At 46.2% G+C, this 13,721-nt stretch overlaps 1 protein-coding gene across 7 annotated transcripts in view; it reads right to left on the bottom strand.

Annotated features, from left to right (window-relative positions):
* The window catches only part of OTUB1 (OTU deubiquitinase, ubiquitin aldehyde binding 1), a 64,820-nt gene extending 52,401 nt beyond the window's left edge, over positions 1-12,419 (bottom strand). For 2 of the 7 annotated variants that reach the window (XM_085889784.1, XM_085889777.1), the window contains exon 1: positions 12,245-12,419. In XM_085889784.1, coding sequence (XP_085745910.1) covers positions 12,245-12,335 — 91 coding nt within the window. In that variant the 5' untranslated portion in view covers positions 12,336-12,419. Of the gene's footprint in view, positions 1-6,753; positions 6,840-12,201 lie in introns of all 7 variants that reach the window. The other 5 variants (XM_085889779.1, XM_085889780.1, XM_085889783.1 and 2 more) reach the window with 5 other exon arrangements.
* Positions 12,420-13,721: the final 1,302 nt, after the last annotated feature.

Raw genomic sequence — 13,721 nt, 5'->3', positions numbered from 1 at the left:
TTTCTTTCTTTTTCGAGATACTCCAAATTGTATTTGCTGTGCCCAATTTTTGTGCTGTGGTTCTAATTGAATTCTTCTGTTCCTTCAGCTTCCAAATTGCTTGCTTTTGTTTCATAGACAGTTCTCTGTCCTTCATGTTGGTTTATGCCTACTTACTAACTCCAAAAACAGATTCACAGCTCTTTTATGTGTAAACAATCAATGCAACAAGAAACACGTCAGTCATTTGTTGCAATATTTAGGCTTACTTACAATGGGGCGACTGAACCTAAACTGTGCTATTGTTCTACAATAGTAAAACATACATGCATATAAATACCAAGAAATAAAAGCAGACTTTCGGTACTCATATTCATCATATTCATCTTTTGATCATAAATCCAAATTTCTTGATTATACAGCAATATTAACAAATTTGACTTCACTGTTTCAAGACTTATGGAGGGCACTGTATTTCAAGGAGTATTTGGCTGGAATCTTTCCTGCAAGTGACAGGAAGGATTTGCCACAATGATTTTTGCAATCTGTTCTATCTCCCCTGCGTTTGGAGATCGTGATGATGAGTGCATCCTTGTAGTCCTGTGGGAGCTTTTGCTTGTCCCAGCATGCATTGTAGAATGTAAGGAGCTTGAAGCAGAGCTCAGGGCCACGTGCTAAACACTTCTGGTGGAATTCCATAAAGTCCTGGTGCCTCCCTGTTTAGTTGCCTTGATAGCTTTGTTGAGCTCATTAGCACTTATTGGCAAACTCGTTTCTTCTTGGATGAGTAGCTTTATGAGCTGGTCTAAAGCATTTGGACTGACCTATCCATCTTGATTCAGCCGAGTAAATGCTCTTTCCAACGATTAACGATATCATGTTTATCTGTTAAAAGTTGTTTTCCAAGTAAACTGTTAAAGGCCCAGTCACACCTTGACGTTTTAGCCAGCTTATGCCGATTTTTGAAAAATTTCTCTAAAACGCTGGCACACGTCGAATACGTTTTGCCTTATGGGTAAGTTTTCGAAACATTGAGAGCACGCTGAAAAACACTGCCATACGTCGTAGTACGCTGGCTTTCATCGTTGTACTTTGCGGTTGTCCTCAAATTTTAGCATGCTTGAAATCTTACGACGTATGCCAGCGTATGACTCACAAGTTCCGCTACACTGGCCATAAGTTGTAGGCACGTTATGCGATCGTTGACACACGTTAATTGTAAGTTAATCATAAGTCGAAACACGTCGAGGTAATGTTTAGCGCAGTGCTTCTCAACCTTTTTCAACTCGAGGCCCACTCTGGCTCTGAGGAAATTTTTGAGGCCCATCATACAGAATCGTAATGAGAAAAATGGCAATAAAACTTAATGCCAAAACAAATCATTATGCTCACCTTTAATGAGACACGAGCTTGCTTCTTGGAAATAAGATGGTCAAGTCGTGGTTTGATGGGGGACAGGCTCACACGCAAAGTGGCATTCAGTGTCTGTTTTTAGACTATTTCGTGCTTTTGATTTTGTCACAGTTACAGTCGAGAAGCCAGATTCACAGAGATAGGTTGTGGTGAATGGTAAAATAAATCTGATGGTATGCTTTGACAAAGAAGTGTATTCACTGCTTGCCAATATCCAGAATGAAGGAAGGTCTACTTGTGCATGCTGAAGCTTCAGACTATTGTCTGCAGAAAGTTCCATCAGTTCATTTTCAAGTACAACAGACAAGGCCACATCTTCTGAAGCAGGATCCACTGAGAAAGGGTTCAAAATCCAAAGGTTTCCTTGCCTTGGGTGCTCTGGAAAGTAGTCTGCAAACTTTTGTGATAACTCGGTCAAATGCTTGATCATGAGCCCAGATATGTCTGTATGAGGAGTGGATTCAAAAGTTTCACTCAGAAGTGGAAACATCTCAAGTCGTCCATCCTTCACTTTTCTGTTCCAAAGAACAAGCTTTTTCTTGAAGCCTTCAATTTTGTCAGCAACCAAGAACACTGAACTGTTCCTACCTTGCATTGATATGTTGAGCTGATTTAACTGGTCAAACACATCTGACAGGTAAGCCAATTTGGCACAAAAGTTATCATTACTGTAATGATCAGCAAGTGGCGAGTGTTCTCTTCAAGGAACATGTGGACTTCATGACTCAGTTCAAAGGAGGCGATTAAGCATATGTCCTCTTGAAAGCCACCTCAACTCACTGTGGTACAGAAGCTGCAAGTGATCAGAATAAAGTCTTTCACACAATGCAGCAAAACACCTTGAGTAGAGTGCACTCTTCTTGATGAAGTTCACAGTTTTAACAGCTACATTAATGACTTCATTCAGTTCTGGTGACATCTGTTTTGTTGCCAGATTTTCTCTATGTAAGAAGCAGTGGGTCTTCTTGTCATCTGGCACCCACTGTTGGATCCGTTTTACAACACCATGATGGACTCCTGTCATTGATGCAGCACCATCTGTGCACACACCTACGCAGTTCTTCCAATCAATACTCTTGTCAGTAAAGTATTTGTCAAGGCAGAGCATTACATCATCTGCAACTGTTTTTGTGGGAAGGTCTTTGCAAAACAGTGGATCCTCATGAACATCACTGTCCCCGCAGTACCTCACGAAAACTAGCAATAAAGCATTATTGCTAATGTCAGTAGATTCATCCGACTGAATGGAAAAAATATGGACTGGCCTTTATTTTTCAACCAGTTGGCATTCAATGTCATCACTCATTTCAACAATTCTTCTCATCACAGTATCATTAGAGAGTGATAGGGACTGAAGTTTGGTTGCAGCTGCCTCTCCAAGAATTGCTCAACACATATCAACAGCACTGGGGAAAATTAGCTCCTCCGCGACTGTGAAAGCTTTCTTGCTACGAGCAACACGAGCAGCAACCATGTAGCTGGCGTTCAATGCTGATTTTGACCAAGTTGTAAATGTTGTAATCACTTTATACTGTGCCTGAAGTCTAGCCTTTTTCCTCTCAAAATATTCCTTTGGCTTACCTGCACTATTCGGGTGTCTTGTGTTTAAGTGTCTCTGAAGCTTTTACGGCTTAAGCGCCTCATTTGACAGGATTTCAGCACATTCAACACACTGTGATTTTGGCTCAACATCACTGCCTGCCATCGTGAATTCATATTTAATGTAATCGGGGTCATATTTCCTCACCACAACCTTTCGAGATTTTTCCGTTTTTTCTTTTGCAGATTTGTCTTCTCCATCACACTTTCGCTTCAAAAAATCGATCCATTTTCGGTTCAAGAAATTATCCACGAAAGTTGAAAAGTTTACAAAAATTTCAAGTTCGTGAACGCATGAACTAAGTACAAGGCACGTACATGCATACACAAACATCGCATATATGCGCACGTGCACAATACACACATACACACGGATATAGTACGTTCACATCACAGTTACATGTAGATCGAACGCGCGTAAACCACCACTGCATAAACACGACGTACATAAGCACAAAATGATTCAATCTATCTCGCGAGCGCTCGCTAGAAGGAAGTACAAACAGACCTAGCTGAATTCCAGCTGTGTCATGTAAGTCTTACACTGCAAGATCAGACCCTTTTTTATGTACTTCTTCTTTTCTTTTCTGCCGACCTCGCGGCCCACCTGTGAGGGCTCCGCGGCCCACCGGCTGAGAAGCACGGGTTTAGCGTACCCGAAACTTATTTCTAACATACGAGTAACGTGTTGTAGGCATGTTACGCGATCGTTGACACACGTTACTTGTAAGGTACTCACAAGTCGAAACACGTCAATGTCATGGTTAGCGTCAGTGTTCCACACTCCCTGTTCTTTTTTTTATTTTTATTTTTTTTATTTTTCTTCGGTATGACGGTCATGTTGACACTTCGATTTATAGTGCGGTTACGATTTAAATCATTGAGCGGCAGCCTATTCATTATATTATATTATAACCGCACCAGAAATTGAAGTGTCAACATCACCGTCATACCAAAGAAAAAAAACAAAAAAAAACAGGGAGTCTGGAACACTGACGCTAACCATTACATTGACGTGTTTCAACTTATGAGTAACTTACAAGTAACTTTTGTCAACGTGTGCCAACGATCGCATATCGTGCGTACCACTTATTCCCATCGCATGCGGAACGTGTGAGGCACACAGCAAGTACGTCGTAAAATGTTTAACATGTTTAAAAGTACAAGACGTACTCCACTTACTACGATGTATTATATGATAGCGTACTTTAGCGTTCCAGTCACGTATACCAAACTTACCCATACCGTATTTGACGTGAGCCAGCGTTTTAGACGCATTTTTCAGAGGTCGGCATATGCTGGCAAGATCACCAAGGTGTGACTGCGATGTTGACACTTCCATTTCTCCGGCGGTTATGATTTGAATCATTGTGCGGCAGCCTCTCAATAGGCTACGCCACGTGATCGTCGGCGATACGTGCAGCGTGCTATGCATAAGTTAGACTATCGTTGGGCATAGGTTGTGAACGCCGACAACAGGCTAAGCATTCGTTGGTATGTTATCTACAAGACAACGAAACGTTGTGTCCGTTACTAATATGTTATGCATATGACCAACTCGTTATGAATACGTCCGAATTTATAAAAAAAAAACATCAAAAGTTCAGTGTAAGCCAGCGTTTTACATACATTTTCATACGTTGCCATTGCTGGCTAAAACATCAAGGTGTGACTGGGCCTTAAGGAGTACAACTGTATTTGTTTATGGGCCATAAGGCATTGTAAAACCCTTAAGAATCATTCCTCGTAGCTAAATGTTTCAACCTGTTTTGATTTATTTTCCCACCGGGCATCTTTCATAACATCAATTTTCTTTTGAAGCTGTGCTTCAGCTGCTTTAAACGTTCCCTCCGATTCAGGCGTTTTCTTTGAAAGATGATCTTTGTTGAGTTTTTGCTTTTGCTGCAGTAATTTTTGTGTACATACTGTACATCGTCATCACCAAAAAGATCCACCATGAATGACTCAATATCAAATTTTGAGTGAAACAAAATCTTCTGCTTTGATCCTTGTGACCCTAAGCACCAACACCCTGGGAATCGGGGATTTTGACCCTCAATTTTGACTGGGGGTGAAATCTTAAAAAAAAATAAAAAAAAATAAAAAAAAAAGAACTCGTTAGATATTTCATGCATCCCCCAATGTTGATTGCATTTACAAAGTTTCATTAAAATATGTTAAAACATAGGGGCAACACCCCTGGGTACTCACCTGGTAGCGGCTGACCGGGCTGGATAAGATAAGGGAACCACTACTCGGCATGGATGACCCACAAAACATGTAATGGAGAAGAAAGTAAATACCGATGGATATTTTTTTGTGTGCCATGAACAAACTTTGGTTCATCACGGGTGATAAACGTTGTGGTCAAGTTTCATCGAAATTGTGTGTAGTTTCTGAGAAGAAAGCAATTCGGGGGCAGCCCCCACTGGGGACCCCCTGAGACCATGATTTTTCTGGATGCAATGAACAAATTTTGGTACATCATGGGTGATGAAGGTTGTGGTCAAGTTTCATCAGAATTGCACGTGTAGTTTCTGAGAAGAAAGCAAATACCTTTGGGGCAGGGGCGGGGGACCCCCGTCGACCCCCTTTAGGCCCGATTTTTTAATGCCGTGAACAAACTTTGGTACAATCACAGTGATGAATGTTGTGGTAAAATTTCATCAAAAGTGTATGTGTAGTTTCAGAGAGGAAGTTAAAAGTATTTGTGGATGGATGAACGGACTGACGACACACCATCTCATAAACTTCCCGGAACTACATTCTTGGTGAGCTCAAGATGTGCCTGAAATTGCAATTTTTGGTGTATGACCTTTCGACCCTACCCGAAGGTACCAGAGAGTGTGGCCAAAAACGGCACTGCTCTCACAACTTCTTACAATGTGGTGATCATAACTACCAAGTTTGGTGGATTTCTGCACAACAATTTTAGAGGAGGTAACGTGATGGACGGTTAGACAGAGAAAGACAGACGGATCCAATTACAATGTCCCTCCACCTGGTTTTTTTTGTTTTTGTTTTTTTTAAGCATGGGGATAAACAGACTGTATGGGACACCCTCGCTTTAAACGAGGGTCCATGCGTTCCTAGAAAATGGCATTTAAAGTGAACGTTTCAACCTAAAGTATTTAAAGTGAACCACTTTTAACATAGTACAAGGGAAGATACATTCCAGACCCTGTCAAAAACCCAAGATCATACACTGTTTTCTCATTAACTGACATAGCAAAGATAAATAATCCATTAATATTCAGCAATGTACTAAAGCCTGGTGTTGGCTTAATGGTTAGGGGTGGGGTGGGGGGGCAGGGGTCGGCAAATCCTCCTGAGGTCCTCTGCCTGTCATCCTCCGAGGTCGGCAAAATGAGTGCCAGCTTGCTGGTATCCTGTGTCGGAGTGGCGACCCGTCCAGGATTGTGCCCAATTGCCAAAGAGACTGCTGAGGCAGCACCAATGCTTTGCACAGAGTATGGTCTTAATGGATGGATGGATTCAGCAATATACTAAAGCCTGGTGTTGGCTTAGTGGAAAGGGTCCCGAGTTCAAGCCCTGCTGGCCGCTGACCACGAGGTGGGGTTGACTCAGCCTGTCATCCTTCCGAGCCTCAGATCAGTGGAATGAGTACCAGTGTATTGGTATATGGACACAGCATCAGCGGCACAGTCACGCCCTAACAAAATGATAGCTACCTGGTAGCCAACCTGCCAGACGCAAAAATGTCATATACTGTAATTCACATTATGGAGACTTGCAGAGTACCCGGCTATGGACGATCTTGTTCCAAGCATGCAACACGTTCTTCTGACTCATACCTTTATTTGAGCGGTGATAGGCAACTCACAGCTCTGTATTGGTAGAAAAAAGAAAAAAGAAAAAAACCAACAGGTTACATGCATCAAGCAAAAACATACCCACTGCTAAAATTCAAAACACCTCACTGCACTGGAAAATGTGGGGACAGGAGTACTGTACTGTTATGGATAGGGACTTGTAATACACTCCCACACCTGGAGGCAGTGCTGCACGACATATTTACACACAATTTGCATCCCACCCCCCGACCCTTGCACCCCAAAGATCACCAGCAAACAAACACAGCTCTATACATTAAGTGGGGTCATGCTGATCCGATGTAGGGCAATTCCACCGTAACGGACGTAACATTCAGACAGAACTTATTGGCAGTTCTCAAAAATATTTGATGAAGAACAAGGTTATCGTACCAAATGTATGAGTTTATTTTGTGCAGTGAACACAAAGGTGCCAGGAAATGGTAATTATACGAGATTAAGAATTTTTGCCTGAGTGCTACGGTATGATGAATCTTCGTAACGGACGTAACCATCAAAATACCCGCTTTAGCATGATGATCGTTTTGCTCACAAATTTCTGTGAAGTGTTCTACGACAGAAGACTAAATCTGGTATAGCAGCCTGGTATAGGAGCATCATTGTATTCCCACTATTTATTTGAGGAATTAATGATACCGAGTAGGCAGTACTATGGCAAATGTAATGTAACGGACGTAACAACTGAGCGTAACGGACGTAACATCTCCGGACGTTTATTAATAAACGTCTGGAGATGCTACCACAATGTATACAGACACTGCTTGATGAAGCTAATATTGCAAAAATTCAATTATTTCAATTCATGATCTGTCATTTGGTATTGTTGTAGATTTTCGCCCGTTCGGCGTGCGGACGACCGCCTTAGCCCAATTGCGGCCGCGTGCCCACCGAACGAGCAATCCAGTCGTAGCTTCCGGATCAACGCCGAAACCCAGCAACGGGTGTTTTTTAACACACCATAAACCAGCCAACTCTTCTGTCCACGCACGACAGGGTCAATCGCCGAATTGTCGATATACCTAACTATTCGCACGGACAGAAATGCCGGGAGTTCATACCTCAATGGGACCTGCACGAAAACGAGCCGCTTAAGCAGCTCGTTCCGTATGCGATTGCCGAGCGGTTATATAATCGCCAAGCCCCGTCAGACCAGATGTACGTTTTATCGGCTTATAAATCGCCAGCTAACATTCCAAATGCTCCATGGCAGTCAAAGTGAGGGACGGACGCAACGAGCAGGTGACATTTAACAATGGGGAACATTTATTTGAACACAGGCAATGCAATGAATGGGGGGATGGGGAAAAAGACACGAGCAAAAACCTACAGCCGAGTTCTATTATTAAATGTAAAGCAAATGCAACACAAGCACTTAACAGTTTCCTACTTGTGAGATGGGCCCACAAACACACGTACGCACACACACACCCAAGAAATGGTGGCTGATGCCTTTAATAAGGACTTCAACTCAGAGGGACAGATAAGCTGAAACCCAGAACCTATCTCGAACCTCTCCACCTCGTGTAGTCTTCAAGCTGTTCGGACCCGGGCTCCAGCAAGAGCGAGCTGGATCCAATCGCCGTGAGAAGCGATCCTTCCCGAGCTCCAGCGAATCCTCTCGCGTTTCCGAACACGTGCTGGTGAGACGAGGCGCCGATCATTCCCGTCGATACGTCGTTTCCTCGAAGAACCACCTCCAAGATGAAGCCAAGGAGTGGCACCAAGCGGAGAACAAAGGCTAAAGAGCTCCACGAACGAAGAAGAGCCAGCCGAACCGGACGACGAAGTAGAGCGCAAAACACACGCGACTCTCGCAACTGGCGCTCCTCTCTCGTTGAACAACCAACAAGCTCGAGTCGAGCAACCAGCTCAACTCTTTCGATGAACAGAGCAGCCGACTCTCTTCGACGAACCAAGCCAGAACCCAAAAAGCGAACCGAGTCAAGCAGAACCCGAAGGCCTGCTGAAAATCCTAGCCGAAGCAAAAAGCTCTCCAAAAAGCCTCTCCCTAACCCGAGCCAAGCAGAAGCAAGAAGCTTACTGAACCAGCCCGAACAAAGCAGAGGATCTCTTCCTTATTCTTCTCCGCCCCTCCCCCGCTCCCGGCGTGACTCATCCCCTCGCCCGCACAACCGCGGGTGGGAGGGAGTTGTTTACGTCCCGTGATTCAGGACGGGAGGGCTCTTCTTCCTCTTCGCAGAAGAGGGGGAGGGGCTTCTTCCTTTGTGTTGTGATCGCTCCCTAACTATTAAATTAAATCACAGCGCATTTAATCGATTTCTGCCCATTAAACATGGAAGGTGAGCTATCTAGGGAACATGCACTTTTCGACATAACTGAGCTAAAGAAACCTGTATGTTGAGTGCGATCGAATTCCAAATTCGTCACACTATATAAGGTTTAATGAAGAATGTACTTTCAAAAATTAGCCACCAGGTAACTTTTCCCATGGAATTACCCTGAAGCAAGTCTGGATGGAATCAGTCCAGAACTGCAGGAGAAGTTGCGCGACACACAAACACCGGTCTGTGAATGATAGTACAAGGATTCTGTGTTTGATGTTATGGAGATTTTGACACTTACTGAATTTATCAAACGAGCCAAGTACTTGCTAAGAAAGGCTCGGGAGCAGAAATGTCAACAAGTCTCAAGTAAGTCTCAAGTCGATGAGGGCAAATCTCAAGTCAAGCATCACATCATAATGTTATCATAGACCTTGGTTACGTGCAAGCCTTTAATACTCAAAAGGTTTACACGAGTCATGAGCTGGTTGTTTATACATAACCAGTATGGGCCCCACTTTGTGACTCATACGGAAAAGGTTCATCCTCCATCACACACGCAACCAGCATGAGTATATGCTCAGTGCTACTGTTAGTCAGTGTCAGTGCAATGCAAAGATTAGAAAGTTAGAAAAGAGAGCTTTCTTCTGCAGGTGAGTTTTTAGGTAACAAATGAAATTTGATGCTGTGGATGGGTCATCAGAAATTTTTATACCCGACATTTGATATAAACACTCCATTTCATTCAATGAACCTTCAGAATGTATATCAGCAAACGTAATCCTCGGCATCTCCACCATGCGACTGATAATGAAGTAAAGTGAAGCGACATGCGCAGAGTAACAGCAAGTGATGCAGTAACGCTCAGTCTACACGGTGCAATGGTAAGAACATGCACTCAAAGCTCAAACCATTGTGTGCGTGTGCGTGTGCATGTGCGTGTATTTTCATTCCATTATAAGCCCATAAATCATGAACAGTATGTGCAATCGGAGCCTCAAAGCTCAGCACCACTTTGAGCGGTAAATAACGAATATTTTATTTACCGAGTTCATGCTCCCTTTGGCTAGCGACTGACAGTCTTTGTTTATAAAAAGAAAAGTGGAGCGCCCCTGGGACAGAGAGGGAGTCGAGCGCCCCTGGGGCCGAGGAGGGAGAGTCGAGCGCCCCTGGGGCCGAGGAAGGAGAGTCGAGCGCCCCTGGGGCCGAGGAGGGAGAGTCGAGCGCCCCTGGGGCCGAGGAGGGAGAGTCGAGCGCCCCTGGGGCCGAGGAGGGGGGGGGGTCGAGCGCCCCTGGGGCCGAGGAGGGGGGGTCGAGCGCCCCTGGGGCCGAGGAGGGGGGTCGAGCGCCCCTGGGGCCGAGGAGGGGGGTCGAGCGCCCCTGGGGCCGAGGAGGGGGGGGTCGAGCGCCCCTGGGGCCGAGGAGGGGGGGGGTCGAGCGCCCCTGGGGCCGAGGGGGGTCGAGGGAGAGTCGGCGCCCTGGGGCCGAGGGGGGGAGAGTCGAGCGCCCCTGGGGCCGAGGAGGGGGGTCGAGCGCCCCTGGGGCCGAGGAGGGGGGGTCGAGCGCCCCTGGGGCCGAGGAGGGGGGTCGAGCGCCCCTGGGGCCGAGGAGGGGGTCGAGCGCCCCTGGGGCCGAGGAGGGGGGGTCGAGCGCCCCTGGGACCGAGGAGGGGGGTCGAGCGCCCCTGGGACCGAGGAGGGGGTCGAGCGCCCCTGGGGCCGAGGAGGGGGGTCGAGCGCCCTGGGGTCGAGGAGGGGGGTCGAGCGCCCCTGGGGCCGAGGAGGGGGAGCCGAGTGCCCCTGGGCCCGAGGAGGAGGGGGGTCGAGCGCCCTGGGGGTGAGGATGGGGGGTCGAGCGCCCCTGGGGCCGAGGAGGGGGGGTCGAGCGCCCCTGGGCCCGAGGAGGAGGGGGGGTCGAGCGCCCCTGGGGGTGAGGAGTGGGGGGGGGTCGAGCGCCCCTGGGGCCGAGGAGGGGGGGTCGAGCGCCCCTGGGACCGAGGAGGAGTGGTCGAGCGCCCCTGGGACCGAGGAGGAGTGGTCGAGCGCCCCTGGGACCGAGGAGGAGTGGTCGAGCGCCCCTGGGACCGAGGAGGAGTGGTCGAGCGCCCCTGGGACCGAGGAGGAGTGGTCGAGCGCCCCTGGGACCGAGGGGGGGGTGTCGAGCGCCCCTGGGACCGAGAAGGGGTGGTCGAGCGCCCCTGGGACCGAGGAGGGGGGAGTCGAGCACCCCTGGGACCGAGGAGGGGGGAGTCGAGCACCCCTGGGACCGAGGAGGGGTGGTCGAGCGCCCCTGGGACCGAGGAGGGGGGAGTCGAGCACCCCTGGGACCGAGGAGGGGGGAGTCGAGCACCCCTGGGACCGAGGAGGGGGGAGTCGAGCACCCCTGGGACCGAGGAGGGGGGGGAGTCGAGCACCCCTGGGACCGAGGAGGGGGGGAGTCGAGCACCCCTGGGACCGAGGAGGGAGTCGAGCGCCCCTCTGATTAACGTGGAGTGCGAGTTTTCAAAATTGTCCTTACTTCCTCCACCCCCACCTGAAACTCGCCCCAACTCCACCACCCCCACTTCCTCGCCTTCTTGATTGGTAATAACTCCCCTGACTGTTCCAGTGTGAATGATAAAAGTAAAATAATTATTTAATAAACTTGCCATTTCACTTTCATCACCAACCAATCTCCCTGTGCTCTTCCTCAATGGGCCCACACTTGTATCGACCTTCTTTTTTTTTTCTTTAACCTTCCTTCATGTTTCATATTTCAAGCCAAATCTTTTTGATATTCTCTCTCGGCTTTCCTCGATCTCTTCTCAACAAGACTCCGTCTCCTCCTATTTTGATCTGAAGCCGAGTCCGGTCATGTTGTATTATCCCGAACGCTCAACAGCATTACTTCCCTCTTTCTGCCCTGACATTTGACACCTCATTGGAATATACTTGCCCCACTTCTGTACGTCTTTAAGAAAAACAGTTTCATCGTACAGGAATGACAAAAAAAAAACAACAAAAGGCCGTTGATGTCGCCGTGACGGTAAATTAATCTAATTTAACCAACGAGCACAATCAACAAGGCCCCATCACCTCAGACTCGAACCCAGAATCACTTCACAAACTGCCCACGAACCTTGCACCTCAACTTTGACTCGATCCGGCCCCAAGGACTGTGCCTGCTTGACATCCTTTGGCTGTTTCGGTTGCCTCTGCTCACTCGCCATCTTGGTGAAGTGAACGTCCGGACGGTGTATGGTAAGCGGCACTTGGTGCGCTGTCTTGATTTTTTTTCTCCTCAAGATTAATGATTTTTTCGCTGTTCCTCAGTTATTTAAAGTTACATGTTTTCACGCAGTGACTCGAACAAATTATAATGGCATTTCGCCCGATAAGTATTTATATTCGCCAAATCGGCGGTGTAATAAATAAATTTTAACTATAATATATTTATTTTGTCCTAGTTTTAACTTTCCGTGTCCTCATTTTAACGGTCATAATAAAATGAAATAAAAAAAACTGACGTTGCATATGACGTATTTTAAGAGTAAAGTATTTGCAACATTTCAGCTGTTGAGTTTGTTTATGGTCTCTTCTGGAAGTAACACGTAAAATGAAGGAAGAGACGTTCAAACAAGTCTTGACAAAACATGACACGCGCGAACTATACTACCATGGCCACCACAGAATAGACAAAAGATAACCATGCAGACAGAACTGAACTCTGGTGGAAACAAAGTACAGAAATGGTTAAAGCTACAAAGACGCAACACCCAAAACAATCAAATATTACATCTCGGTCATATTTTCGATGTTTTACCCTGATTGGGCAGGTGAGAGCAGACTGGACAATGTGACCAAGTTACCTCGAAAAGTTGGAATGATGTGGAAAGGCAAAAGGATGACAGGTTGGAGTCACATCCCAAATCCCATGTATTCAAGAAGGTAACATGACAGATAGTAATATATTACCCCCCAAGCCCTTTCTCCTACCCCCATCATACCATGCAGCTCCTCCATAGTTTAGGTGTATAACGTGGGAATTATTCAATGATGGCGACTCCTATATCAAGCGGGTGATGATTAGGTTTCACGGCTTAAACGATTGGACAACAAATCTTATTGAGTTTTCCTTCATTTATATCTGAAGTTTCACTTTGAAAAAAAAGAACAAATGACCGAAAGGGGATAATTAGGGACCATTTCAAGCAAAAGCACATACATCATGTGTCCTGGTCACTGGTCATGGGGAAGTGGAATTGAACGTGGATAGCAGAGGTATGTGGCACCGGGGTGGGATTAACAGGGATAAGCTGATAAATGTGTGGGGAGGATTTAGTTTATAAATGTGTGTACAGTATTTATAACTGTGTACAGTATTTATAACTGTGTACAGTATTTATAAATGTGTGTACGGTATTTATAAATGTGTGTACGGTATTTATAAATGTGTGTACGGTATTTATAAATGTGTGTACGGTATTTATAAATGTGTGTACGGTATTTATAAATGTGTGTACGGTATTTATAAATGTGTGTACGGTATTTATAAATGTGTGTACGGTATTTACAAATGTGTGTACGGTATTTATAAATGTGTGTACGGTATTTAT

This window comes from Eptatretus burgeri, chromosome 7 (genome assembly GCF_056783735.1).
Source record: "Eptatretus burgeri isolate ZD-2024b chromosome 7, Ebu_testis_v1, whole genome shotgun sequence".
Taxonomy (NCBI): Eukaryota; Metazoa; Chordata; class Myxini; order Myxiniformes; family Myxinidae; genus Eptatretus; species Eptatretus burgeri.
This window is presented reverse-complemented; position numbering and strand designations above follow the sequence as displayed.